This window comes from Patagioenas fasciata, chromosome 3, assembly GCF_037038585.1.
Source record: "Patagioenas fasciata isolate bPatFas1 chromosome 3, bPatFas1.hap1, whole genome shotgun sequence".
Classification (NCBI taxonomy): Eukaryota; Metazoa; Chordata; class Aves; order Columbiformes; family Columbidae; genus Patagioenas; species Patagioenas fasciata.
Genome location: NC_092522.1, coordinates 82,387,428 through 82,413,442, shown reverse-complemented (window position 1 = coordinate 82,413,442; position 26,015 = coordinate 82,387,428). Strand labels below are relative to the sequence as shown.

At 36.9% G+C, this 26,015-nt stretch overlaps 1 protein-coding gene across 4 annotated transcripts in view; it reads right to left on the bottom strand.

The window, feature by feature from the left end:
- ASCC3 (activating signal cointegrator 1 complex subunit 3) overlaps positions 1-26,015 on the bottom strand; it is a 263,881-nt gene that overhangs the window by 4,273 nt on the left and 233,593 nt on the right. For all 4 annotated transcript variants that reach the window (XM_065835259.2, XM_065835258.2, XM_071806703.1 and 1 more), the window contains exons 37-39: positions 17,934-18,158; positions 5,239-5,390; positions 4,577-4,727 (exon numbers count right to left, since the gene is read on the bottom strand). In XM_065835259.2, the coding sequence (XP_065691331.2) occupies positions 4,577-4,727; positions 5,239-5,390; positions 17,934-18,158 (528 nt within the window). The remainder of the gene's footprint in view (positions 1-4,576; positions 4,728-5,238; positions 5,391-17,933; positions 18,159-26,015) is intronic.

Genomic DNA, 26,015 nt, shown 5'->3' with positions numbered 1-26,015 from the left:
ATGTATTGGTTTGACCATTTTGTGTTTCAACTAAATCTGTTTTCATTTAGATTGTGCCTGATGAGTCTCTGCTTACTTTTTTCTGTGCTGGAAGGCACAGAGTCCTTATAAAAACTCAGTTAACTTTTTAGAGTCATCATTGCCATGGTTCATACTGACAGTAATGGTAGATGTTAATACACAATTAAGGATACAGCAGCCAGGGTGAGCAGAGCTAAGATTGCAGTCACAGGAAAAGGTGGTGCCATCCCTCTCACCAGCACCCTCCCCGCCAGGTAGCTGTCCCCCTCTGTCCCCAGGCTGTTGGCACTCCCATGCTGTGATTCATTGTGCAGCTAGATGGATCAGCTTGCTAATCATTCTGGTGACAGCATGAACTTAGATCATCTTAAAGCTGATTGTGGAAGCATATTCTCTAATCCTGCGAGCACTGTGAATAAGCATGAACCTTCGGGGCTTCTGAAAGAAGTGCTCCAGCCTCCTCCCCTGCTGGCACAAGTATTCGCGTAGCCACTTGGCTACAGGCCATTTTGACTGTCAGCGAGAAGGTTGATATGATCCCTCCTCCCTTCGTCCCCGGATGCTTGTTCCCACCTCCTGGCCAGAACCAGCGGCAGCGTTTGTGCAGCTGTGCAGTCCGCAGGGTCAGGAGAGGTGACGATGGCACGAGGAGGGCAGGGCTGCCCGTTTCGCATGCAGCACAGACTTAGGTGGGATTAAAATGGCTGCACTACCAAAGCCTGGCTGAGCTAAATGAGAAAACTGATTTAAGCTAAAAACTAATCTCTCTTCTCTCTTCTGTGTGCTGCATGAACAGCTGTGTCTGTTCAATGGAGAAGGTGGGGAGGGCCAGCTGTGAGCACTCAGCAGAAGAACAGCAGCAGAAAAGCAGGGGACACCGATGAATTGCACTGATATTCTTAATAGCGCCTTAGCTAGGAAAGGACAGGAAAATTTTAACAGAAAGTAAACAGTTAGAATGTTAAGGGAAAAGAAATCCCTCTTTGTCCCAACTCTGAAAAGGAAAAAAAGGCAGCACCTTGAAGATGAAGAAAAACCACCACAGACATTCTTAATTAATTAGTTGTTGCCAGGATGTTGCTACTTCTAACACACAAGACATCACTAAAATCACCTCCAGCAGATCACACTGGATGAGACAACTGGAGTAGTAACACCACCTTAACTGGCAAATGATTTTCTGCTTTGTGTAAAGGTTTTTAAGATGCAGTTTGTGGTGGGAACTGTACAGACCTACGGTGTGGGACTCTGCGTGCCCCAAAGCCACGCACTTCTGCTGTGTTCAGCAGAGGCACCATAATATATACCAACCCGGTGACCACCCCTTCGGTTATTTTTTAGATACCATTATGTGGAAAATTTTATGTGTAGTATCTCAGAGGACAGGGCCTGTTACAGTTATGTTAGAACAAAGTTTAATTTCAGCAGAGATCATAATGTATTAAGTCCTTCAGTGGTGTTACCTGTCACTCTGCTGAAGACTCTGATTTGGTCTGTTTTATACCGTACAAACCCAAGACTTTCTATTTGTCAAAGGCTGTCATGTCCTCATGTAGCTTTTACAGTGCAAACAAAACAAAGTAACCCTGAGTAACTTTCTGATTAGATAAGAAAGTAGTTGTAATATGTCATTCTCCAGGCCCTGCGTATTTGAAGATTAGAAGGCAAACTTAGTACTGCCTGATCAGTGACACAGCAAGGAGAGCAGACAGCCTTTTTATCATCCATGCAACGTGGAGAAAATGAAAAAAATGGTTTTCTTACTGAGGAAAATTTCAAGCAGTAGCAGCTGAAAATTAGAAAGATTATAGGAACACAGATACTTCCGGAGTAAAGGCAGCTAATACCACAGCACGGACAATATTTTTTTCAATCTTGAGGTTTCTTTTTTCTTCTTCAATAATATAAATATCAGCTTAGTATTTTAAGAGGTGCCTAATGCTTAAGTGACTTAGAAACTGGAAAAGATTTAAAATATTTTTCAGTTTCTAAGAAGTATGATCCAGAATATGAAAGAAATATGATTCAGAACGAATCACTGAAGCAAACATGGAGCTTAGGCCAACGATCAGAGTGACAGTCTAAACAGTTTTTTAATTTAGGCTGTCAGCTTTTAAAGCCACACTGGCTTTCAATGAGGTTTAGGATTATAACTAACTTTTGGAAAATTAAACTCAAGCTCCCATGCCATTTAGGTATTTCTTGACAAATTTACTGTTTTATTTTTTTTGTCTGTATAGGACGACATAAGCACATATTCTCTCCTTTTAAATATACCAACATGCCCAATGTGCACATGCACATACATACTATACATATATATACCTACCAAACCCATGGATTCAAACCATAATCACATAAGAAATTCTTCCTGAACCTTTGATAACATCATTAACATTTTTGCCAATAATCTGTCTCCCCAGGACTTAGCCTAATATTCCAAATCCATGAGTAGCTTCAAGAGCTGCTATTTAAAAATTAATTACCAATCTGCTTAAAAAAACATTTTCTTCTTTCCAAATGTGAAATTTCTTCCTTTTCCTGTCTGCCTCAGATTTAGGTAAAGCTCAAGCTTTACCAGTTTCATGCTAGTGACAGGTTTAAGATACAGGTGCAATATATTGTGAATGAGATGTAAAAGGTTTGTTAGGAAAAGAGTGGGTTTGGCAGTTTAGTGGTGTATGTACTTTATTTGTCTTTATTTAGTTCTGGTTCCAGAATGTTAGGCTTAAACTCTGTAATCTTATATTATTTCTTTATAGAAAATGTATTATAAAGATGGATTATTTATTTAAGAATTTTTCTCTTGGTTGGCCCCTGAGCATGCATTGAAAGACACTCAACAGGCAGTCTCAATATGAATTTTAATACTGTGCAAGGTATCACAATAGTTGTTTTTTTTTTTTTCCTGAAAAAAAATGCCTTAAAGGATATAAAATGTTAGTATAAAGGTTTCACATTTGCAATGACCTGCATAATACAGTCATAACTTTGCTGTACCAAACATGGCCATTCCCAACTCACAGAAATGAAACTTTCTCTTTACAAGATGCTAAGGCGTTATGTTTTTCCCTCTTATATGCATCTGTATTTACAAACATAGACCTATAGAGGCATAGAGTCATTCACAGTGTGAACATACACACCACATACACACAAGCTATTTCTGAAGAAACTGCTAAGACATTTCAATACCAGCCAAACATATTTATCTGAGGATTAATCTTCATCTATTGAATCAGACGAGAACACTGCCATGCATACAATTATTTAATTAGCAGCCAAATCCTCTGCCAGTCAGCAGCCGTTCCAGGCATACTGATGGGGCAGTAGATGCAAATCTCACAGTAGTACTGCTTTTTCTCATTACTACTGCAATTAGCACTTAAATTGATGCTTTAAACATACTAATTTCTGGAATAATTCAGGATTTGTATGTTACCTGGGATCGCCTCACTGCAGAGACGACACCAGATTGCTACGCAAATTGAAGCACTTTTGAGCCAAATAACCATCATCATATCAGACAGAGCCAATTTGCATTTGCTTTTAAAGATAACAGAATGGCAATTTATGCAAATAAATCAAGTAAGTTTACTTCTGAGTTCTCCCTGAACTAATTATAACAATGTTCTAATTTTTTATCACATCTAAAAGCTGGACTGAAATCAATGTGTATTATGTTAGAAATCTGTTGTTAAAGGAAGTCTTGTTTTGATGTCAATACATTTTCTTAATTCAAAATTTTGATGTTAATTTAGTTACAAATGCAGATGTCTGTTATAGATGTTTAAGTCCTTTTCTTCTTGTTTGCATACCAGTAAAAGGTTTAACTAAAGCTGAACAGTCAAACACAGGACATATTGCTTTCCTTTTAAATATTCAAATAAAAAGCATTTCAAGTATAGTTTTTGAAATTTTCATCTTTCATACATCTATTTGAGATCAATAGGCTTAGCATTTGATGAATACTATGGAATATAGCTGCCCTTTGCTGGAAACGGCTTGAAAACCAAGCTGAAAATAATGCTCTCTCAGCCTCCACATTTTGAGATAGTATTTTTTTATTCCTCCTGTGAAGTGTGAAAATTTCACCTTCTTTTTCCATTTCAAATAGAAAATGAGTGCTGGGTCTTTTACTAAGGGTACTGTCAGAAGAAAATGGTGTTTGACAGACCACTTCAGAAACCAGCTACGATGACATTTGCAATGCATGTATTCCTAGTGCGTAGCTGGCTATGAAAAGGTGGATAACACTCTGCAGATTGAGTGACCTAGAGAAGCATCTTTAGAGCAAGGAGATGTGGTAATATCAGCCACAAACTGGGCTCTGTTACTGGTTAGCAGGGAATAAGTGAAAATAATATTAAGGAAGCAGGCAAAGAGGAAACCCTGTAAAGCTTAGCAGCACCTTGAGATGAGAGCAACAAATGTGTTGCACTTTGTACAGAACATCACATGATATCTGCTGAAGGGAAGTGAACAGAGTATTTCTTTTCCCAGTTACTCCTTCTTTCCAATAGCACCAATAATGATGACTGATCAAAAGTATTACCTGTGAAATCTGTGCTGTTTGCAGCTCACTGTCCACAATGGAAGCAAAAACATGCTCTTTTCCTTCGCAGGCAGCTATTAGTTCAGGAAGACACTCGATTGGTCCTTGGTAACCTCCACGCACACCCTTCCTTTTGTGCTGGCTCCACTTTCTGATATACACAGCAAAACATATGTGCAGGGAGGGAAAGCAAACATTTATTTTCAGTTTCTTTGGTGGTAAAACTTGATACCAGTTCCTGTTATTAAATGCTGGTCATTTATTTTTGGGCAGCATTAATTACTGCATCATCTAGGCATCCACAGAGCTTAGCATTATCTATGACATTAAGGTGGATACTAATGTATTTTTATAATGGATTAAAATGCAGAGATAATTAATATACAGAGTTAGATTTGTTAGGACTTGGAACCCTTCCAGTAATCTCTTGTTAATTTGTCTGGAATCATGGTTCTCAAAATAATCTGTGGGGGTTAATTAATCAATGAATATTGAAAAGAGAAACAGAAACTCCATTTGGGAAAGCATCACTGTGAAAGAATGACTTCTGCTTCTGGTGTATTAATGAATGTTCTCAGGCACAACAATGACATTCAAGCACAATCAGCAGTCAGAGGTGGAATGAAATTACAGACCTACAAATGCTTAGAAGAATTACATACCGAAAAAGGTAAAGGTGATGTAGCTCTATATTGGGCACAGTAAGCAGGGAAGAGTCATGTATCCATCTGCCCTGAACCACCATCTGCACCAGACTGGTTATATTCAGAGCAGTCACCAGCCAGCCATGATGTGCTGCAACGTCCAGCATTGCCTAATCAAAGGAGACATATACATATAAAAAAAAGAATTCAATTATAACAGAGTACGTGGTTCATACAAGTAAAAGCATTCATTTAATGTTTAACATACAGGAATTTCTAGGCCTTCAACATGGGAATTTACTTCAACCTCTACTGATGTCAGCAGGCACCTTTTGAATTAACCTTGGAAAAAGGTGGATTAAATCCTGCAGCAGCAGCATCAATTCTTACCCTTGAAAAGGTTATTTATACCCCATTTTTAGGGGTGAGAGCAGAAGGTGGGATCTCTTCCTTACAAATAACCTCTCTTCGACATAATCCAACTCGGAATGAAAGGAATAAATCTCAAAGTTTACTGTAAAGGAAGATGTTACAATTAACTGCAGTATTGGTTTATATTTTGACATCAGAGCTTTGCCAGAATTGCATAATTATTCAAAAATCCTTGAACTATTTAAGAACAACAGCAACATATTTACATTTGTTCCGAAATTAATATTGATGTCACTTAACCAGTAGCAGTTATTATTCACATTTTAACCTAAGGACTTAAAAAAATTCTTGAATTCCACTAGATAAAACCTCTAAAGTTTAGCTTAATGAACATTTTTGAGGTTTTGTTCAACACTGACACCTATTTGAAATCTCGAAGAAAGATTACAAAATAGCTAATAGTTTAGCTAGGGTGGGTAAGAGCAGTCAGAAATAACATGGATTTTACCCTTTGCACTGTAAACTGCTTATTGTCTTGAGAATGTGGGATGCTTGGCTGTCTCTCTTTTGGCATCTCTATCCCAAATCTTTAAAACTTTCCCAAAGTACATAAAAAAATCCAAGCAAACATAAAAACCCTATCCAGCTACACACCATACCACAGCGTTAAGGATCATCCTGCCTTCCACGTCTCATGAGGTTCTGTTCCATTTCTACTTCCTATGTTGTAGACAATACAAGTAAAAGGCATCCTATAAGTATCACTAGCATAAAGATCTGTATCTGTAGAACTCATTATGGACTGAGCACTGCAAGTGGCCCTATTGACATGAAAAAAATGGTCATCTGGTTTTTTTACTAACTGGACTTAAATTCTGTTCGGTTAGTCTGAAAGGGAATTTAAGAGTTCTTCCAAAAGAGAAAGGACCAAACATGAGGTTTTTGGTTTCAACATACTATTTAATAGTAAATGTAGTTATTTGAATATATAGTATCCTTTTCACCCTGTCTAGAGTACATTAAAATGATTATTATGATTTATAGACTCAACTCAGCTGGTGAAGAAAGTTATGCTATAATGTTAGTTGTCCTGCTTATTTTGTTTTTAATACCATTACGATCACAATAAAGTGTGGGTCTTCATCACAAGACTCTAATTCAGTAGAAAGTAACGTATTTAAAAGTGGTTTGCCATATAGGAAATTTGAAGCTTGATTAAAATACTAGAAAATGTTTTTTAAGAAAGCAAGAAAAGAGTCCAGTATACTGAACAGTTTCAACACTTCTTTAAATTTGATATTGGGAGAGCTGTAGTTTGATTTAAGGACTAGGCTTAAGATGTTTCCCTGGGTTTTCCTTTTAAAGACAAATGATATTGTTTGATACTTCCTTAGACAGCAGATACCTGCATCATTTTAACTTATTTTCCAGCCACTAGTGTAATGAGGAGAAGCTGTCTATGTAGGTCTTTACATTTAATCAAATGTTTTACAGACAAACAAAAGGCAGCATTTACTTAAGGCAAACTAAACAGTGAAATCTTCTTTAAACAAAGGAGTTGTTTACACATGCGGAGCTATTTCAATTAAATTACACCGATTCTGGAGAAATACTGCGTTTAAAGACACAAGTTAGTTTCAGTCCTGGCCAGTCACACAGTTTATTTTAGCAGTTTACAATGCAATTTCAACAGGTTTTATTCCAGATCAGATGATAAGATCAGTGACACAGAAAAATATTTAGCGTTACCCTGTATTACACAAATGTTGTCTCATTTCTTATGAACTGTGGATAAAGCACCTTTCAGCTAATAAAGACCTAGATTTAACATTTAACTTGTCTGTTTTGAAGAAAGAGCCGCAGCACCCTCAAACACTAATAACTTTCCTAGTAACCCTAGAAATAGTACCTCACAGCAAAACATTAATGCTTTTCTTTTTTTCTGTCATTTCACTTGGCTTGCCAAGGTGATTTCCAGGTATGATTATTTTTACCAAACAAGAAATAAAATTATGTTAGAAATCACATGTGAAAGGAGCAGTTTCACAACCTGCAGATTTATGTGCTGGCTCACATGATTTTTAGTCAGATAAAGAAGGAAATGTTCTCAGCATGTATCAGGGTGAAGTCCATCTTGTAAACTTCCAGAGCAAATCTCTCTTTACCTACTTCCATATTTTAAAATATATTGAAGCCTACACACAGGGTACAGTAGGTGTCTCTGAGCATGCTGCTGAGACAGTATGGTATCTCTCTCCTGCTCTTCACTACCGGATTCTTGTTCTTTCCCTTTCTGCTCTTCTGAAACAGTTTAAAACCTCATGTTCCTCAATGATGAGAACACGGCATATATGTGAAGAACAATGGGCACATAGAAATCCTGTCTTTTCTATGAGCAGCAAAAAGAACACAGTAAGTTGTATTTTTAGTCAGCATGAAGCAGTGGTATTTTCATAAAATGCTTCTGAGGATACATGCATAACACTGTTTTCATTGTGTTCTTATTTTTTTTTTTTTTAAATCTATTCCCCTACCCCCACCTCTTTTAACAGAGGTTTGAAAAGGGGAAAGGAAGAGACAAGACGTAAGAGAAAGATAAATCTAAAACAAGCTATACACCGAAATTAACTGGAGGATCCTTTCACATAGAAAATCTCCTAGAAATTGATAGAGGCCTACAGACAGATATCCCGTAGGGAGCAAGGAAAGCCTGTGTGTGTGAGACTCTGTGTTCCACATTGTTATAACGAATCCACATGGCAAATCCTCTTTTCCTCCTTATTTTCTGCTTCTTCACCCATAGAATTTATTCACATCATCTCTATCTGGATGTGAAATCCAAGACAGTGACATTGTGAAAAAGTCAGAACAATGGTAAAGTTGCCTTGTTTCATCCGCTGCCTTGGAAACCTGCACACTTCTCATTTTCTGCTAAGTGTAAAACACACAGATGCTTGATACTTAAATGGTTACTGAAATTCCTATAAATACTCAGAGTAACAAATTGAGTCATTCCTCTGTCTCCAAATTAGCTATACAAAATGTAGCAACTAAATAAAGAAAATAATACTAAAGAAAAAATGGCAAGTATTTAATATTTACGTTATCTGATGAATAACATTTAGTCTCTCTAGTTTCTCCAGTTGTTACTTGTTCGGTTTGTTGTTGATGGTAAGTACAAACCAGCATAATTTTCTAAAAATTTGTGGCTTGTTCACTTTTATTTGGTGAAGAAGTAAGTAATTTCTAAATACCTTGTAGCTGATAAGACTGAAACAGATTAAGAATACTACTCTAAATAGAGAAAGGGCACAAATTGTTTATCTGCCTTTCTAGCCTCAGAATTTCATGCCAACACAGGATAATTTAATCACAGAGAAAATTTAAGAAGACAGTGAGTGCAAGAAGTGAAGCAACAAAACTATAAAGATGCTTTTACTTATATCAAAATACTTTTTGGTAAACCAACAGGTTAAAAAAAAAAAAACCACAACGCCCTAAGTCCATCACTTTTTAACTTGAATTAAAAAATATGGGGTAAATAGATGGAGTCAAGGAAAATATTGCTTGTTATAATGAAAAATATGTTTAATATCATATCATTTGGGCTCCTTCCTGCACCTGGGAGAATACAAGCAGAGGCCTACACTGAGAGGGATGAGCATTAGCTTTTAAGCCTTTCAAGTGTCATATTTGGACAACCACAAAGTAATAATATCAATCAGTGACACATCCTTTAACATTTTGTCTGTCATTATCAAAAATAGCTTGGCTTTTACCAACATGGGAAGCAACAAGCTATAAACAATGGCAGGGACAGCACAAAAATGCTGATGCTCAATAACTGATGCAGATACACCTGTCAGGTATTAGCAAAAATTTTCATTTTGATGATATTCAGAATCAAATGTCAAAATGTTTGGATCAAAATCTTGCTATTTTCTTCTTCATTCCAGGAGTGCGTTAATATGAAACCCTCAGCATCCTTTATCATGTTTCCAACATCTTATTTTCAGGAGCAGCAGCTGGTTATCCTTAAGTACTGAATTTTTTAAACTGATCAACCTGTACCTTGCTGGTCTAACATGAAGCTGAGATTTAACAGTAGGTCTCTTTCCAGACAAAGTTACTACTGATGCTTTAAATCATGGTTTATAATTCCCTAGCTTGAGGGGAAGCAAAGATGGGGCAGAATGTGAGAGAGGTGAGTGTGTGGCACACACACTGATAGCAAAGCACCATTGTTTTTATCTGGTGTTTAAAAGCACTCTGAATATGTGCTCAGAATAACATACTAAATTGTTCCATAGTGAACATATCTACCCCACACACTCCCTACCCATTTAGGAGATTTGTCTAGCAACTGAAATATCCTGATTGCAAAATCTTTCATTTGAGAAACTTTTTTGCAAAGTATTAACACTGTTTTTGGTATTACTTTCACATCCTTCATTTGAAAGCCAGATATTCTGGATCACTCTTGTATGACTGGGTAGGTGGCAGGGGAGCAAAGGCTGTACAACTAGCAGAATTTCTCATCTACTCAAATGACTTAAATAGCTTTTTCCTTTAAGATAAGTTATTGAAGTGTTCAAATGAAACAGCTTGCATCTTATTAACAGAGACTGCATACTGCTTGGAATAACTTCTTTTGTTTGAAGTCACCTGTTGTATAATTCTGAATATAGTAAGCATTTACACTTAAATACGGTAAATACAAATGTAATTGTAAACATTGTAAATATAAAAGTAAATATTTTGAGGCTAAATTATATGTAAGTAAAGTGAAAATGGAGCTAAAAGAACAATAACTGCTCTGGATACAAAGGCTAGCTAGGGAGACTAAGGTAATGTAAGAAGTGTCGCTGCAGTTAAGATTTATATCTGTGATTACCCAGCTAAAAGTTGACTGCCTACAGTGATGCCATTGGTGGTAATGATTTGGTGGATGAGACTGAAACTTCAAGAGTACTCAGGGTGACCTACATGGCTCAAAGTTATCCACTTTTAAAAGACTCATTTTATTTTTTTTATTGATGCTTCACAGACTACAACACTTTCTTGAGCACCTTCGTTCGGGAAATTGAAGGTGGGTACACTAACGTATACAGCCCTCTACACAAAAAACCATTCAGCTTAGACTTGAAAGCTCATGTAATCTAAATCCAACACATTCTCAGCCAAACAAACAACAGGTCTTATTCTGCAGTGATGCTTTGAGGAAGGAAACTGGTATTTAAAAGATATAAACTGTCTAAGACTAAAATACTTTGAACTGTTGTTGCACAGTTGCATCAAAAAGCATAGTTAAGGCTGGTTAGGATTTGTACCTATTTTTGTACCTGCATTTATTGTGTATTGTATTCCAATATCAAATCATCAAAATATCCCCAACTCTTGTCTTCAATGCATGCCAATATAAGTTCTGTTGTCTAGGACTAGACTTCAGTTAGACTTCAGCTATTAAAATAATTAAAATGGTGCCTAATTACAGCTGTTTGGGACTACAGAGTTTCTAAGACAAATATTTACAGATAATAATACGCAAAAGTATGCATTTTATCAATTTTCCTGAAAACTAAGAATTCAGAATAATAATAAATCTTTTTTGCACATGCTTCAAATGTAGGAAGCCTTCCAATATGTAATATTATATTATGATCCACATGTGACTTGAGATCATACTAATACAAGTAAAATATTTTTCCAGATGTTAAAGCATGCCATGTACTATAAGATTCATGTTTTCATATAAATTATGATTACGATGCTTCAATTATATACCCCACTAAGGACAACTGGCTTGAAAAGTTGGAATTTATTTGAAGAAGTCTTACAGAGGGTTTTAAGGTCACTAACTTTTGTATGTTATACACTGGTAAAACAGGTATCTACAGAACCTTTGCACTTCAGAGATCTAGTCCAAGATTACTTTTTAGAAATGTATTAACTTGGGGAAGGGGAGGAGTTCTTTCAGATCAGTTAAATCAGCCACACACAGCTGTATAGTTACAGCTTACAGACCACCCCTCCCCCTTGTACTTTATCAGAGATATACTGAATAAGATGTAATTAATCCCATTCAGGGATTATTATCGTTTTATACTGCACTCTGCATCCCCCTTCCCTTCACTTTTTTACCAGCATATTAATCTCTTTCTTCCATATGCTCTGCTACTCCCTAGGAGAGACTAATTCTTCATTCTCCCATCATCATAACGGTCTCACTGATGTATGCAAATTGCGACCTTCCTAGCTGCTTTGTAAGATTCCTATCCCTGTATTCATCCTTTAGCCTCCATAGTAACTTTATTAGTATGATCAGAACCAGCGGAAGGACAAATCACTTACTGCCTATGGTTAGTGGAGTGCAGCTCTTGGGTTCTTACTGACTTATTTTTTTGACAGTATTACTGAGAGCAAAGCAGCTATGGAATGTGATACTAGCAATGTAAACTTGGTAGGGAATAACCCAACATGTTCAGAACTTGTTGATTTATCTTGAGATTATTAATTAATAAATTGATATTCTCTCCTATTCTAGTGAACTGTAAATACAATAAAATGTTTTTGATAAAAATCTCTCAGCAAGAAACTCCAGTTTCCTAACATAAACAATGTCTTAAGGACAGCATTTGTTCCAAATCTTACACAATCTAACAAACCCATGAAAAATATACAGCATCTTTCTCATAATAAATCTGCCCTCTTTAGAGTTGAAAGTCAGTTTCAAAGTAGTAATGTAATATTTTGTCAATAATTAAAATTTTGAGTGCATTCACAAGAATCCTTTTCAACAGCAACAGTTATTCCCAGTAACTTTCTCCTGAACTTTTAGCCCCATAAGGTTAGCATTCAGGAAGCTCAGCTGCTGTCTAACAAACTTAATTAATCAAAAAGTCATTTCCGAGCTGTAACTATGAGTAAAAGTGCTTCAAGTGTGCTAGCAAGCCTACAAGTTAATCAAAATGCTAATGCAGTACAAATTAAAGTTGTGATTAACATTTCACAGTAGCTGCTTAAGTGAATTGATCACACAAATGGGTTAAGCATTACTCATTTCCTCCAGCCCCAACTGGGAAAAGGTTTGTCATGGGTGGGGGAGGAATTATATATAAGCAGCACCAAACCATCATTAAACTGTCACCAAGATGCTTCCATACACCAGTTCACCAATTAGCCACAGTGCGCAAAAACCCCAACACCACTGCCACAAAGGTAACCTGCTCTTCTCCCACATACGGACCTGCAAAAGAGCAGCAGGCAGCACGTGATTCCACCCCAATGTGTCTGGGTACATTCACTACGGAGTTATCCATCGCTGTTTAGTATCTATAAATGAGCATTACTGTCCAGCATATGCATTACAAATTCTTTTTATTATCCTATTCTTTCCACTCTTCTAATGTAGAATGGGTAGCCATCCAACCATGAAAGCAACCAGTATTTAAGTAACATTGCAAACATGGTGCTATCACTGGAATGCTACCACATACACAAAGAACACGTGTAGTAGTTAAAGAGATATGGCCCCTGCTCTTCACTTGTTTCTGAATAATCCTCTGCATTCTGGAGTTAATTTGATTCTCTTCCCTTCCTTCAGTAGAGCTGCCAACTTATTTATAGTTGTCAATACACACATTAAACAAACAAAAAAAAATTTCCTTCCCTGGGCACTTCTGAGCAAATCTGGCACACACACTGTAAAACAGGCCATTGCAGCAAGTCATGGGCACGCCTGCACTAACCAGACAACACAGGAGCTCAAAACACACTTCAGATCTATAAGACTTCTCCATTTCCTCGTAGGCAGGAAAACAAATGATCCATGGGATATGGTTCCCCAGGTCAATAGTTTTAGTGGCTGTTAAGAACCGTGGAGGTTTGGGGAGGATGGAAAGTCCAGAGCTGAGGAACATTCCCATTCTTATTATCTGGGAACTGCAGCTTGGGCACCTCTGCTGTTGACAGCTGTGCTGAGATGGCCGGGAAGGACTTTGGCGTGAGGAGCGGTAGATGCAGCTCCACCATCAGCCAGAGCAGCTGCAGTTTAGCAGAGCGAGCACTTTGTATGTAAGCTAGTTCTTTAAAGACAGCTGAATTGGACAGCATATTTGTGCAATATTTGATGACTCTGAACATGTCCCACAAAGATGATTCTCTGAAGCAGAACTGTAACAAAAGCTGCAATTTAAAAGACCAGAAACAACTAACTAGAACTATTTTAGAAAGGCTAAAGTAGTGTTAGGCACATCATCGTCCAGTTAAGGAAATGCAGTGTTTAACCCGAATAGTTTTTCTTTCCTGTCAAAATTAGACTCTCCAGAGGAGTACCGTGATGGAGAAAGGCAGGCCATCAGTGATGGCATTACAAGGTCCTCGCTTCAGGGATGTGCATGTTTCCCGTGCAAACTAGCCTTTATTCTGACTTCATGTCCATCTTCTCTCATTACACAGGTACCCTACTGAGATGCGTTTAACACATCCATAGGTAAACACTTCTCAGAGGTTAAAGCTGAGCTCCATGGCAGTTCTGCTCCTGGCAATATTAAAATATTTTATCAACGATTATACTACAAGTGGAGGCTTGTGCCAATCCCAATGCAAAGCCAGCAGTCTCTTTCCTAGAAGAGACTGCCCTGCTGAATCCAAGACTGACAGTATTACTGCCTCAATTATCCATTTCAATTAATGCAAATATAGGCAATAGTCTTAGAACAGCAGAGTAAGAACTGATCGCTGAATACACAGTCACAAAATATAAGGCTTGACAAAAGAAGTAAAAAAGAGATTAGATTTAGTCTGTTTCACATATTCATATATCAGAGATAGGAAAAAAGGTGGGGTATTGTCTTTACAGTAATAATTCTACAAAAATATTAGACAAATAATTTCATTAGAATTTTTATTCTTTGATGTTCTTCTGCAGGAAGCAGAGAAGTATTTGATTTTGAGCAGCTACAAAAGTGCTCAGCACCATCTTACTGACACCTCTATCTTTCCTCAGTAAAAATATAGCAGAGAGAGCGCTGCGCTTGAAGAGAACATGCAGTCTACTGTAGTTTTATTAAAGGTGACAGAAGCAAATAAAAATCAAATGACTTGGCCAAGGTCACATAGGAAGTCATGGCAGACTTTTAGAGCCATGGGAACCTTCTGTGTTTTATCTGTGAGAGCCTGTCACTGATAACAAACTTGTTAGTTTTTGACTTGAGCTTTTCAATGTAGAACAGGGACATTCCTTCAGTCTGGTCAATGCCTCAGCGGCCATTCATTATGGAGAAAGGTGTGGGAGCAGACAGGCATTCACTTCCCAAACGGTTACATATTGCTATTCCCCATATTTCTCCAGTAAAAAGGAAAGAATTCTGTATTTCATCCTGGGGAAATAGCTAATACATTTTGTCCTGCTATAACAAACTCCATCTATAGCTAACAAATGCTAACTATAGAAAGTCTGTATCAGAGTATATTTCTTTCATTTTCTATGTTAACAATTACATTTAACAATTACAATTACTGAGCCAGCACCACAACTCCTCAAATTCTGTTAAATGCTTGACTCCTATCTTTCATCGTGAGTACAGATCAACAGAATTCTAACATAAGAACAAAACTTCTGAGACATCTCAGGAAAATTAATTTAAGAATGGTTGCATTTTTTTTTTTAATTAGAAGAAAATAGAATCTTACTTGAAATCCATCAGCCACATTTATCTATCTGATGCTGTTAATGTAGTTTTCTGATCATTAACACTACTCAGCCTAAAGTCACTGGTGATGAAAGAGGCTCAGGGAGGCTGGAGGAATGGTGGGGAGGACACAATAGGGGGGATGCAAAAGGAAGGACAGGAGAGACGGCTGATTCAGGTGAAAGACACCACTGAAGAGTGGAGAAGCGTAATCGCCTGTGTTGGAAAGTGGCTTGCTTATGTATTGCGGCTAGAGAAGGCAAATCTGCTCTGCAGTGGACCTGGGATGGAGCCCTGCTGTATCTAGCAAGGTACAACCACTTGTAAAATCTCTTTGAAAGATGTTGCTTTCTTGTATCAGAAAAGCAGCGCTGATACGGAAAGTCTGTCATTCACATACCTGCCAGCAAAAATAACAGTTTATGTTCAGGTCACAATTCTCAGGTTAGCTATACAACCTTAAGGGATAAAGTACTTTGTAAGTAAATAAACGAAAGTTCAACACAAAACCAATTCCCACCTCACTGCTGAATTTTACATTTGGTGGTGTGAGCACGTGTTCACACAGACAGAGAACATCACCCACTGAATATGGTCATCAATGGATCCTTCTATGGTTCAGTTCCTTTTCTCACAACTAACATTTTTTTTTTCCACCTCTGTTGACCCAGAGTTCATCAGCAGGTCAGTGCTAAGGAAAAAGGTAACAACCAGTACTGAAAGTGTAACCCTGTCTATTGCTTATATTCTGGGAACTTTAACCTTTGTTTGGGAAGCGTGACTAATAAGATGGAACTAATATTCTCCCAAGAGATGTAAACCATGCGCCAACTTCAAAATACAAAAATGCTTGCTTTTTTTATTTTAAGACTACTGTATATGTAACACTAGGTAGTATTTAACTGAGGGCCAGAGCGCTAAGGCACAGTATGGAATGATATTCCTCTGAACTCTATTTCTACTTAAAGGGACTGTTGAATATTTTAGTTTTTTTTTCTTCCGAATGATTATTGTTTCTGAAATACATATTATGCAGTAACAGGATTAAAAAATATATTTCCTAGCAAAGCAGGATAAATATTAAGCAAAATAATTATTGTAAAGAATCTTCAATTTACTTCTTTTCCCAAATACGTAGTTACGCCCCAAACACTAATTCCACAATCATCTAAATGAACTTTAAGTATGTGATTTCTTTAAGACAAAGGTGAATTTCCTCATCTGAGCAAGTGATGTTGTTTTCTCTTAATAACTGAGTATTATGAATAACAACTGTTCATACATTGAAGCTATCAGCACCATGATTTTATTGATTTGAATATTTGGAGTAGACTTGCATTCAAGCACTGCTGGTTGCCAAGTTTAAGACTGTGTAGCAATAACATCTGTGGTGTTATTTGCCCCCTACTTTCATTTTCTTAACTAGTTTTGCTTTATTTGATATTAGAATTATAAGCTTGCAGTTTTTGCTAGTGTAAGGTTGAGACTCACCCGAATCATTGGACACTGAATTGTCCTCGGTATTTTGTTTGTCTAGAGCATTGATTAATAATTTCTCATAGCGCAGCTTTACAAACTGGTAGGCTTGACACAACGATGTTTGCAGTTGCCAAATTGCCATCAGGCTTCAAACAAGATCAAAGCCCCATTCTGACAGTTGACATATAGATCATTGAGAATATTAAAATTTTAGTGAACAAAAACTGTAGGAAGAAAGAATTACTGTCCCTATTTTACAGAGAGTGAATGGAGGCAGATAAAAAGAATGGTTTGTTGAAGGCTACTTGATCTTCCAGAACCTGTGAATGAGTCTTTGTCCAGTTCTGCTAAAGAGAATATTATTCGTTTCTGGCAGAATCAGAGGGGCAGCTGTTCTCTGCGTCAACCAGAGCTCACCCTTCCTGCTGTAACTGTAAATGCGCTTTTCAGGTACGGCAGCACTCTGTTCCAAACTCAAATTGCTGCTTTAAAATCCTTCTGAGGCATGCAGCTGTGCATGTGATTGCTTGTTACCAGTGTTCTCTACGGTCAGTTTAGTTTCTGTGGATTGTGACTGCAGTACAACTGTAAAAGTCACAAGCCTCCAGACTGAGTTTAAAATCTGTGTTTAAAAGTGTGCTCTTTGGCTCTGTGACAATTAGGAAACAGAAGGCATATCTTTTCACAAGTTAGAGAAAAACCCTTTCTCTTGTCCTAATTCACATTCCAAAACATGTTTTATTTACGCTTGGCAGTGACCACAGTGCTTTTGGGTGCTATAAGAATAAAATTACCCATGGGAGACAGGTTCTTGGTGATCAACACAACAACCTGCAGGGACCACACCCATGCAAGGAATGACTTATGTACAACATAACACGATACAGAGATAGAAAGCTGTTGCATATGAAAGAGGTGAGCCCTATGGCAACAGCTGCCACCAACCAGAGTCCCACAGACTTTTACCATAAGATTGTTTACCTCCAGTTCTGCAGAGCTGGCACCTTTATGGGCATCTAGTTCCTCCCTAAACAAAGTGGTATCACACTGTGTGGTACCAGTTCTCCACAAGACTGCAAGAAATCTTCAGATTTTTCTATATTCTATATATTACAACATCCTAACAGTAAACAGTAAAGCCAACAAGAGTTAAACATTAAAATGCATTACCTGACATATTCTGATTGCCTGGTCCAGCACTGTCTTTGTATCAGTTGCATAATCTGGACAAGGTAGCATAGCATGGCTGAAGTGGGCTTGCAGCAGGAGGTGTGTTTTTGTGTGTGAACTGTCAAATGAATGGGGATTGACTTCAACTGGAAGATGTTTTGCCAGTTCACTGTTCATCTGATCTTCATTGTGTCTCACAGGTAGATCTGTGTACTCATCAGCATTCTTAAAAAAAAAAAAGAAAAAAGAATTAACCATTGTAATTAACTTCAGAATAATCATTATTCCTTGCTGAGACATTAAAAGTATATGCAGTGAATTGTGAATTTACTATAGTTGGATTTAATTGCTAAAATAGCAGCCCTGCAATGTTTAAAAGGGGTACTTATTTATCAAAATCATGTGTATGGGAAAACAATAGCTAGTAAAATATTCACAAATATTCACACAACTATAGGTTTTAAAATTTTTTTCACAGACCTGATTTTGATATTAAAGAAGAAAATAAAAGCAGTGAAATAAATACACTCATGGGTGGAGTCAGTATTTGAGATGACCTTCTACAGGTATTGCACCCTGGTTGGCTCACAAAAACGTTGTAAGGTTAGCTATGAGGAAGTCAACAATTGACATTTTCAGTTTTCAGGGTTTCTACTTTTCTCTTTGTATTCAAAACACAGTGGGTTTGAAATACCTCTGGTAAGGTTCTTTTAAAATATATTTTCAATATTTTTTTCAATATTTTGAGCAGTCAGTGTCTAAGCAACAGATGATCAGCGATCAAAGCAAAAAGCAAAATTCTAAGTAGGTGCTGAAAGCTGTACTCTGTGCTCCAGAGTGGGACTAATACCATTCATGCCAAAATGAAAGCTGTCTAGGAACTTTCTCACTGTTGCAAAAAGGAGCTGCACACCAACAAGTACGCTAAATGTAGTTAGGAGTAGCAACATCCCTGGGGCTGAGAGGAACAAATACGTCTAGCAGCAAGAGCAGAGATGTCCATTCTCCTGCTAGGGAAATCCACTGTCTCTAGAAGAAAATTCAACAGAAGCACCCTAAGAACTACAAGAAGAGGCTGAAGAGTCAGCTCTGTGACTTAATTGGTTATTTTTTTTCCTCCACAAAATCCTCTTGTGCATGCATGCGTACATATTCTTGCCTGGAATGAGGATGATCTTTCTGAAGTATAAAAGGTGCAAGTAAAGATAAGAGTTTTATAGTAAGTGATATCTTTTCCATCTGTAATTTAAAAGACTGTACTTCTTTTGTCATAAAATAAAAACTTATTTGGGTAGCCCTGAGGGCAATATCTTCCAAACTATGGACTTACCAGAGACCATTAAATTAAAGTGTTCAGGATTTTATATTCCTCTTAGACTACAGATATGAGTTTTAGTCTTCAATCTCCAGTCAGACTTCCTGCAAATCCATATTAATGAAGTAGTCACAACGGTAACCAACGCAGAGCGAGATAAAGAAAAATGGCAATTTTAGAACACCTAATAGAACTACCTAATTGACTTGCAAAGTACCGCATCCACTCATTAATATCCTAACACATAGAATTCTTTTTTGACAATTCCTAAAATCAGTTATATAGCTCTTTTTTACTCCCTTGAAAACTGACAGCACATTTTTTTTTCTTTAATGATACAATGAAACTACGCCTAAACTGTGATAGAAATGTAAAAGGAAAAATAAGTATTAGGCAATTTAAGATTTGAAAAGAAAATCAGAACGTCATTAATCTATTTCATATCTAGACTGCAGATTAGAAGTGAAGACTGACTAAAGACAACTGCTGCTTAATCCTGGATGTCTCTGCTAGATCTCTTGTGAAAACTGTGGTCATTTATTCTCTGAACCTGAGGTCACAATCTTTTTAAGTCCTATAGAAGGCTGCATGTTTGCTTCACTCTTTTTATTTAACTGGCTTCTCCTTCAAAGATATTTTAAAGAATATTTACCAAGGAGATTTTTTACTTAAGTTTTGCTTTGCAGTTTAAAGTAGCAGAAAGAAGGATCAGCCAAGTCACTCCAGACCAATTGGCACTCCTGAAAATGCATTTTCCCTAATTCTTGCCCAGCACATGTTTTATTTACCTCCAAAACACTCCTCTTATTTTAAACAACTTGCCTACTTAATTTCCTGTTTGTGATCATTGACTGTAAGTAAGTGAGGTTCATTTTCTTATCTGCATCATGTAGGTAATTAAAGGAAATTGAGAATGGGTAGTGAAGCTTTTATACGACTGAGAATGAAGCTGAATGGAGGGCACTGAGGTCAGCAGAGTCCATTATATTTTTATGTGAGAGGCCAGTATGTCTGCCCTGTCCTTGTTTGCTTAGTGTAGCCTGGACAGACTACTAACTGCAAATCTGTTTCTCTGATTTGCCCAGCTGTCCTTGAATAAAGACATCTTCCATTGCAAAATGGTAAATGACAGTGATTGACAACTCTGTGATGAACTCTGCTTGTAACCCCCTGCTACTGTTTTCAGGTTGCACAAGAAAAGACAGAATAAAGAAACATCCATTGTAATCACCTCAAATAGGCCCTGCTGTTCACTCAATATTTTTTTCATTTTAGTTTTCCTTTTCATTTTGAATCTCAATCTGTTCTGCAAAGGCTACAGCTTCAATTATTGCACACAATATATATGTATTATATATTTTAGTACATTGTATCTGGATACTATTCTAATTTCCATGGCTGAAGAAACAGATCAAATTACGCATCAATCATTAATCTTCTTTCTAAAGACAAGAAACCTAATACAAACTTTATTGTTAAACCACAAAGCACTGCTGTACATTTTTCACGTTCCTTTTTTCTTCCGTTTAATCAGGACTATTTTGGCTCATTTGCAAATAATATGTTTACAAGCACCTACACACTTAAGCACAAATTGGAGTATACCAGGAGATCACTAGGAATTTTAGCTATGTGTTCTGCAATCATGTGCTTGGTAGTCATGCCACATCTCTCCTTTCTACAGGTCTGTGATGGACTTTCCCAATATCTTCTTTTGGGCATTAGAGACTGCTTGCATCATTTTGAGGGTGAAACAGTCCCCTCAAACCTACATTTCAACCTGTATGTGATGCAGGGTTATATAGGAGAGAGTAACTTGCTTTGCCAGTGAGAAAAATCACACGCAGACCTGCATAAACTCGGTAGTTACATTGTACAAGGTCAAAGTGCTATTCTGATAATTGAATTCTGTTTCCTGCATAACACTAGCCATAGAATCATCTTGGAGTCCTGTCTGCAAGCGTGTTCCAAATATGCAGTTTACCATCACCCTTTACTTTAACTGTTAGAATTGTTCTAAAAGTAAACAACTCATCCCATTTTAAAATATATCTTTCGCAGTTTTCTGGTACTACGAGGCATTTGAGGAGTCAGACTGAACTAAAACTTAAATAAGGTATCCAGCATGGCGAGTACTGTGCTATGCAGTGTCCGTAGGGCTAGAAAAAAATCAGATTTTCTTTCTACCCGCAAAATGTGTAAGTTTGGCTGGAATTACTGATTTATAGTGAACTACAAACTACATCACATGTAAACCTGTTGAAATATTTTAAATCTCAAGTAGCTACATCTTGACATCTGTCTACAAGAGGGAAGAGGATACTTGTGGAACGTAGACAGAAATGGGATCAAGGTGAGCAACTAAAGTGAACTTGAATATTTTAAGCTAAGTTCAGTCATGGGAACACTAAAACTTATAAAGTTAATGAGTTCTAGACTTTAAAGAGCAGTTGATTAATTTGTAACAATGAGGGTCTAAACCAAACCAAAAATAGTTTCTCACATTCCAGAGTTGAGCCAGCACTCTTTTCTTTAGTGATGCTTTTCTTGAAACTACCTTAGAATTGACTGACCATCTGTACATTCTTTTTCTTTATATAGGTACAGTGAACCTAAACACCGTATTTTCAACTTTAGCACACCTGCAATGTGTTTTGCTCTCTTTTGAGTTTCTGCTGTAGAAACAAACAAGGGAAAAGCATTCTTAGAAAATATTATATCAAAATTAGCAGTCATTAAGCTAAAGTATTCAAAAAGCTTGCAGTAAACTAGTACTAAAAGTAACTACCAGAAGAATAAAAATGGAGAAAAGATAAGGATAATTTTTAGCTAATACAGTAACTGCATCCTCTTTACCCGAATCTTGGTTTAAAACACATAACCTTCTGGTAGTCTGAGTACATGCTGAAGGACTGCAAAAATAATAATTTGTGCATAGAATGAAAAATAAAAAATAAGCTGCTTTTTTTTTTTTACAGCTGTTCTGCAATTAACACCAATAATACATTATGAAGTAAATTTTAGTTCTCTACTATCAGAAGTTCAAAGGTATGCCAATATGCAACTTATTTTTCTAAGCGAAAACAGCATACTTCGATCTTTAAGTAACTGGATAGGCAAATATACGCTCAATGATAATATTATTATATAATTGGCTTTCATCTTTTGTTCCATTGCACAAACTGCTACAGAGTATTTTAGTGCAACATCCTGACCTGTAACTTCCACAAGTAGCTGGACTCTAATACTACTTAAAGCGGTCTGTAAATGTCCTCGTTTGGGCAATACCTATGTTACCCTTAGGACAGGACAGAGAAAATTAGCATGGCCGAAACAGAGAAAGAGCAAGCCTTGATAATTTGTGAGTAGCCAGCTAACTGCATAATAGTGTCTTATAACAGATTCACAAATTCTGTATTTTTTTGAGTATACTTGAACTTCTGCACTTAAAAATGTTTGAAATTATTCCTGGCTTTACATACATATCTGTATCTCAGTTCATGTGCTGACAAAAGTTTCATTTGACCCTGTTAACTATATTACAAGGAAAATTAAAAAATCCCTTAACTGAAGTTCCCAAGCTGATCTCCCTTTGCCCTTGCTCTTCTAAATAGCACAAGGCCATGTTATGTGACATAATAATGACAAAAGTATATATTATTAAAATTATATAAATTAATAATAATATTTATACTACATTTTATCTTCATATTTTCAAGTGTGAGTTTGATTTATAAGGAAAGACATTAAATTTGCACAGATGCATCCTGGCAGGCAGCTGGTGCACAATCAAGCTTGGATTTATATCCAGAAAAACAACAAACGTGAGAAAACATATGCTAAAAAAAAAAAAAAAAGGGGGGGCAAAAAAGCCCAAACTGAACACATATTTAAAAACTGTTTTTCAGTTCACACTAGAAGTAAAGTAGATTGAAAAATGGAATTGGAGAAGTACTTGCTAGAATTACTGCTCTGAAAATTATATCTGTGTTACTGATTCCATTATAAACTCCTATTTTAAGGAGTTTATTGGTAGCCCATAAATGTATATGCTTTGGTCTCAGCTTTATGGGACATAATTCAAACTTCCAAAGTTTAAAATGTTTGGGTGGTTTTTTTTACTCTTAGATATAAAAGGTCTAGGACAACATCCCAGTTAAAGACAGTTATAAACATATATTACTAGTTATAAGTTTTAAGGACAAACATGATATATGTTTTCAAGGTCCACATTATAGAAAAAAAAAAAAAAAAGAAGTAATTTCTACATTTCTACCAGCTTATTGAAGCTGCTGCATAACACAGGGATATTCAGATTGGAAGCTCTTTTTTTAGACAGCGGACATTTGTACAAAGAGCTTCCTCACTCTGTAAATGTAAAAATATACTTTTAAGACAAACTTTACAGAAATGACATTCCAGATTTTTGGGGCAGCCTGGCAGGCCCCACTAAGAAACAGAACAGGTTGAAGTTTTGCAGAGACCTTGAGTTGCGCCAGGGGAGGTTTAGATGGATATTAGGAAAAATTTCTTCACCGAAAGGGTTGTCAGGTGTTGGAACAGGCTGCTCAGGGAAGTGGTGGAGTCACCATCCCTGGAGGTGTTAAAAATATGCGTAGATGTGGTACTTAGGGACATGGTTTAGTGACAGTGTTAGGTTAACGGTTGGACTCTATGATCTTGAGGGTCTTTTCCAATCAAAATGATTCTATGATTCTAAGACTGGCTAATATGATGCAAAAGAAGACAACAAAAATTGTCAAGCAAATTTAGAGTATATTTAGTACATGATACTGTAATCCATCACAGAGACTATTTCTAAACAAGCTCCATATAACATTTCTCCCTGTCAAATGCACATGTATGTGGCAGGGCAATCCAATGGCATCCACCACGAAGGTCCCTTCCAACCCATACTGATCTATGATTCTATAAAAAAGCCAACCCTGCAGTGAAGTTCCTTGGGTTCCCATTCCTTCCTTCTCAGGTGGGTGGCTCGCAGGGACAAAAGGCTGAAAGTCAAGCCCCATGCCTGCCCCTGCACTGTGGGGCACAGGGGAGTCAGAGCCGCAGCCCCGGGGCAGCATCTGTCTCTGGTCGGGAAAAGGGGGGATCCCTCTCTGGCACTGCTGCCTCCCACTGGGGACTCTGCCTGCTCCAACTCTCCACTCCAGCTTGTATAACAGGAAAATGACCTGGCCACTTCTCTAGTATTCCGTCAGAGTACTCTCTACTTTCAGAAAAATGACAGGAGGAAAACAGATACGCGTAGGATGGAGAGCAATGTCCAAGGAATAAGGGCTGCTCAGTATCTTTGAAACAAACACTAACTTTTTATTTATTATTTAATCAGTGGTTAATGCATTTTCACAGATAAAAGCTATGTGTCAAAAAACAAAAAAATTCACAGAATTCAAATTGTTAAGTTAACCCAATTAACTAGTAGGAGCAAAATAGTGAGGCTGGGCTACCCTGGACTCTAGATTTAAGACTTACCAAAATGGGCACTGGAAATTTCCAGCTAAGCATGAGAAGTTGAAGAGATAAAGATGTAAAACCCATCATCATGCAACTATGTCAATCTATTAGTTTAAAAAAAAATTAATTCATAACTATCTTTCAGGATTTGAAAGGGGCACACTTCAGTAATGGGATCTACAAACACAACTTATTAGAACATACAAGTTAAAAGTTCTTACAGTGCTTATCAAGCCCTCATGTTGGTGATCAGAGAAATTATACCTCATTGTATTCTCTGACTTCTCACTTTAAACTGACAAGTGTTTGATTTTTGCTTTTAAATAGCTGCATATGATAAACACCACAAATTTAGAATTACTGACATAATAAAAAGTACAAGCTAGGGCAATGAAACAGTTGAGTGATCACCCTGAAGGGTTTAGATTTCACAAGTTCACCTCTTACTTAAAACATCCAAACTACAAACTACTGATGACATTCCTGATGACCAGGGGTCAGGAGTCTGAAAGACCTTTGCCACTGCGCACAGAGCAAGAGGGGGTCAGCAATATTAGCTACCAGTAGCAGAGAGTGACCTGGCAAATCTGGGAACTCCTAACGTACAAAGTTAAATTACAGACCTCTGCTTCAGCACAGAGTTGCTAAAAGAAAACGTAAGCATTATAGCACATGAAAGAGGGAGAATTATATAAAATAACAATAATTTGACACGAAAAAAAGGTTCTTAGGACTTCTATACTAACTTGAAAGTAGATTTCCTTTTTTTTTCCCTTCCCTCATGTTTCCTGAGCATTTCAGAGAAGCTAGGTTTTGGTGTAGAGGAAGATACAGTGACAGATAATACAATCATTATAACTTGTTTACCAAATGGTAAAAAATAAACTTAGAAACGATTCTATTTCAGTATGATTTCCTTTTTTTAAACCGCGTACTTTACTAAAACATTAAAACAAGGAATTAATGATTCTAAGTCTTAACTCTCACAATCCATATTTCATTAAGTTTATAATCACAGGCATAATTCAGTGGTATGTTTTTGGCCAGTTCTAATAAAAACTGTTCTTACAATACATTCATTTTCCTCCCAGATGTGTAGGTACTTTCATAGTATTAAGCCTGTACAACTTCCATAGAGGTGGCTTTAGTTCACTCTCAGGTTTTTAAGTTAAATTATTGATTATAAGTAAGCCTGCAACACTTGCACAGTTTAAGGCAAAATAAACACAAAAGAAGGCTGAAGTAGGACAAATATAAGGGCAAACAACTGAAACTGGTATGGCATACAG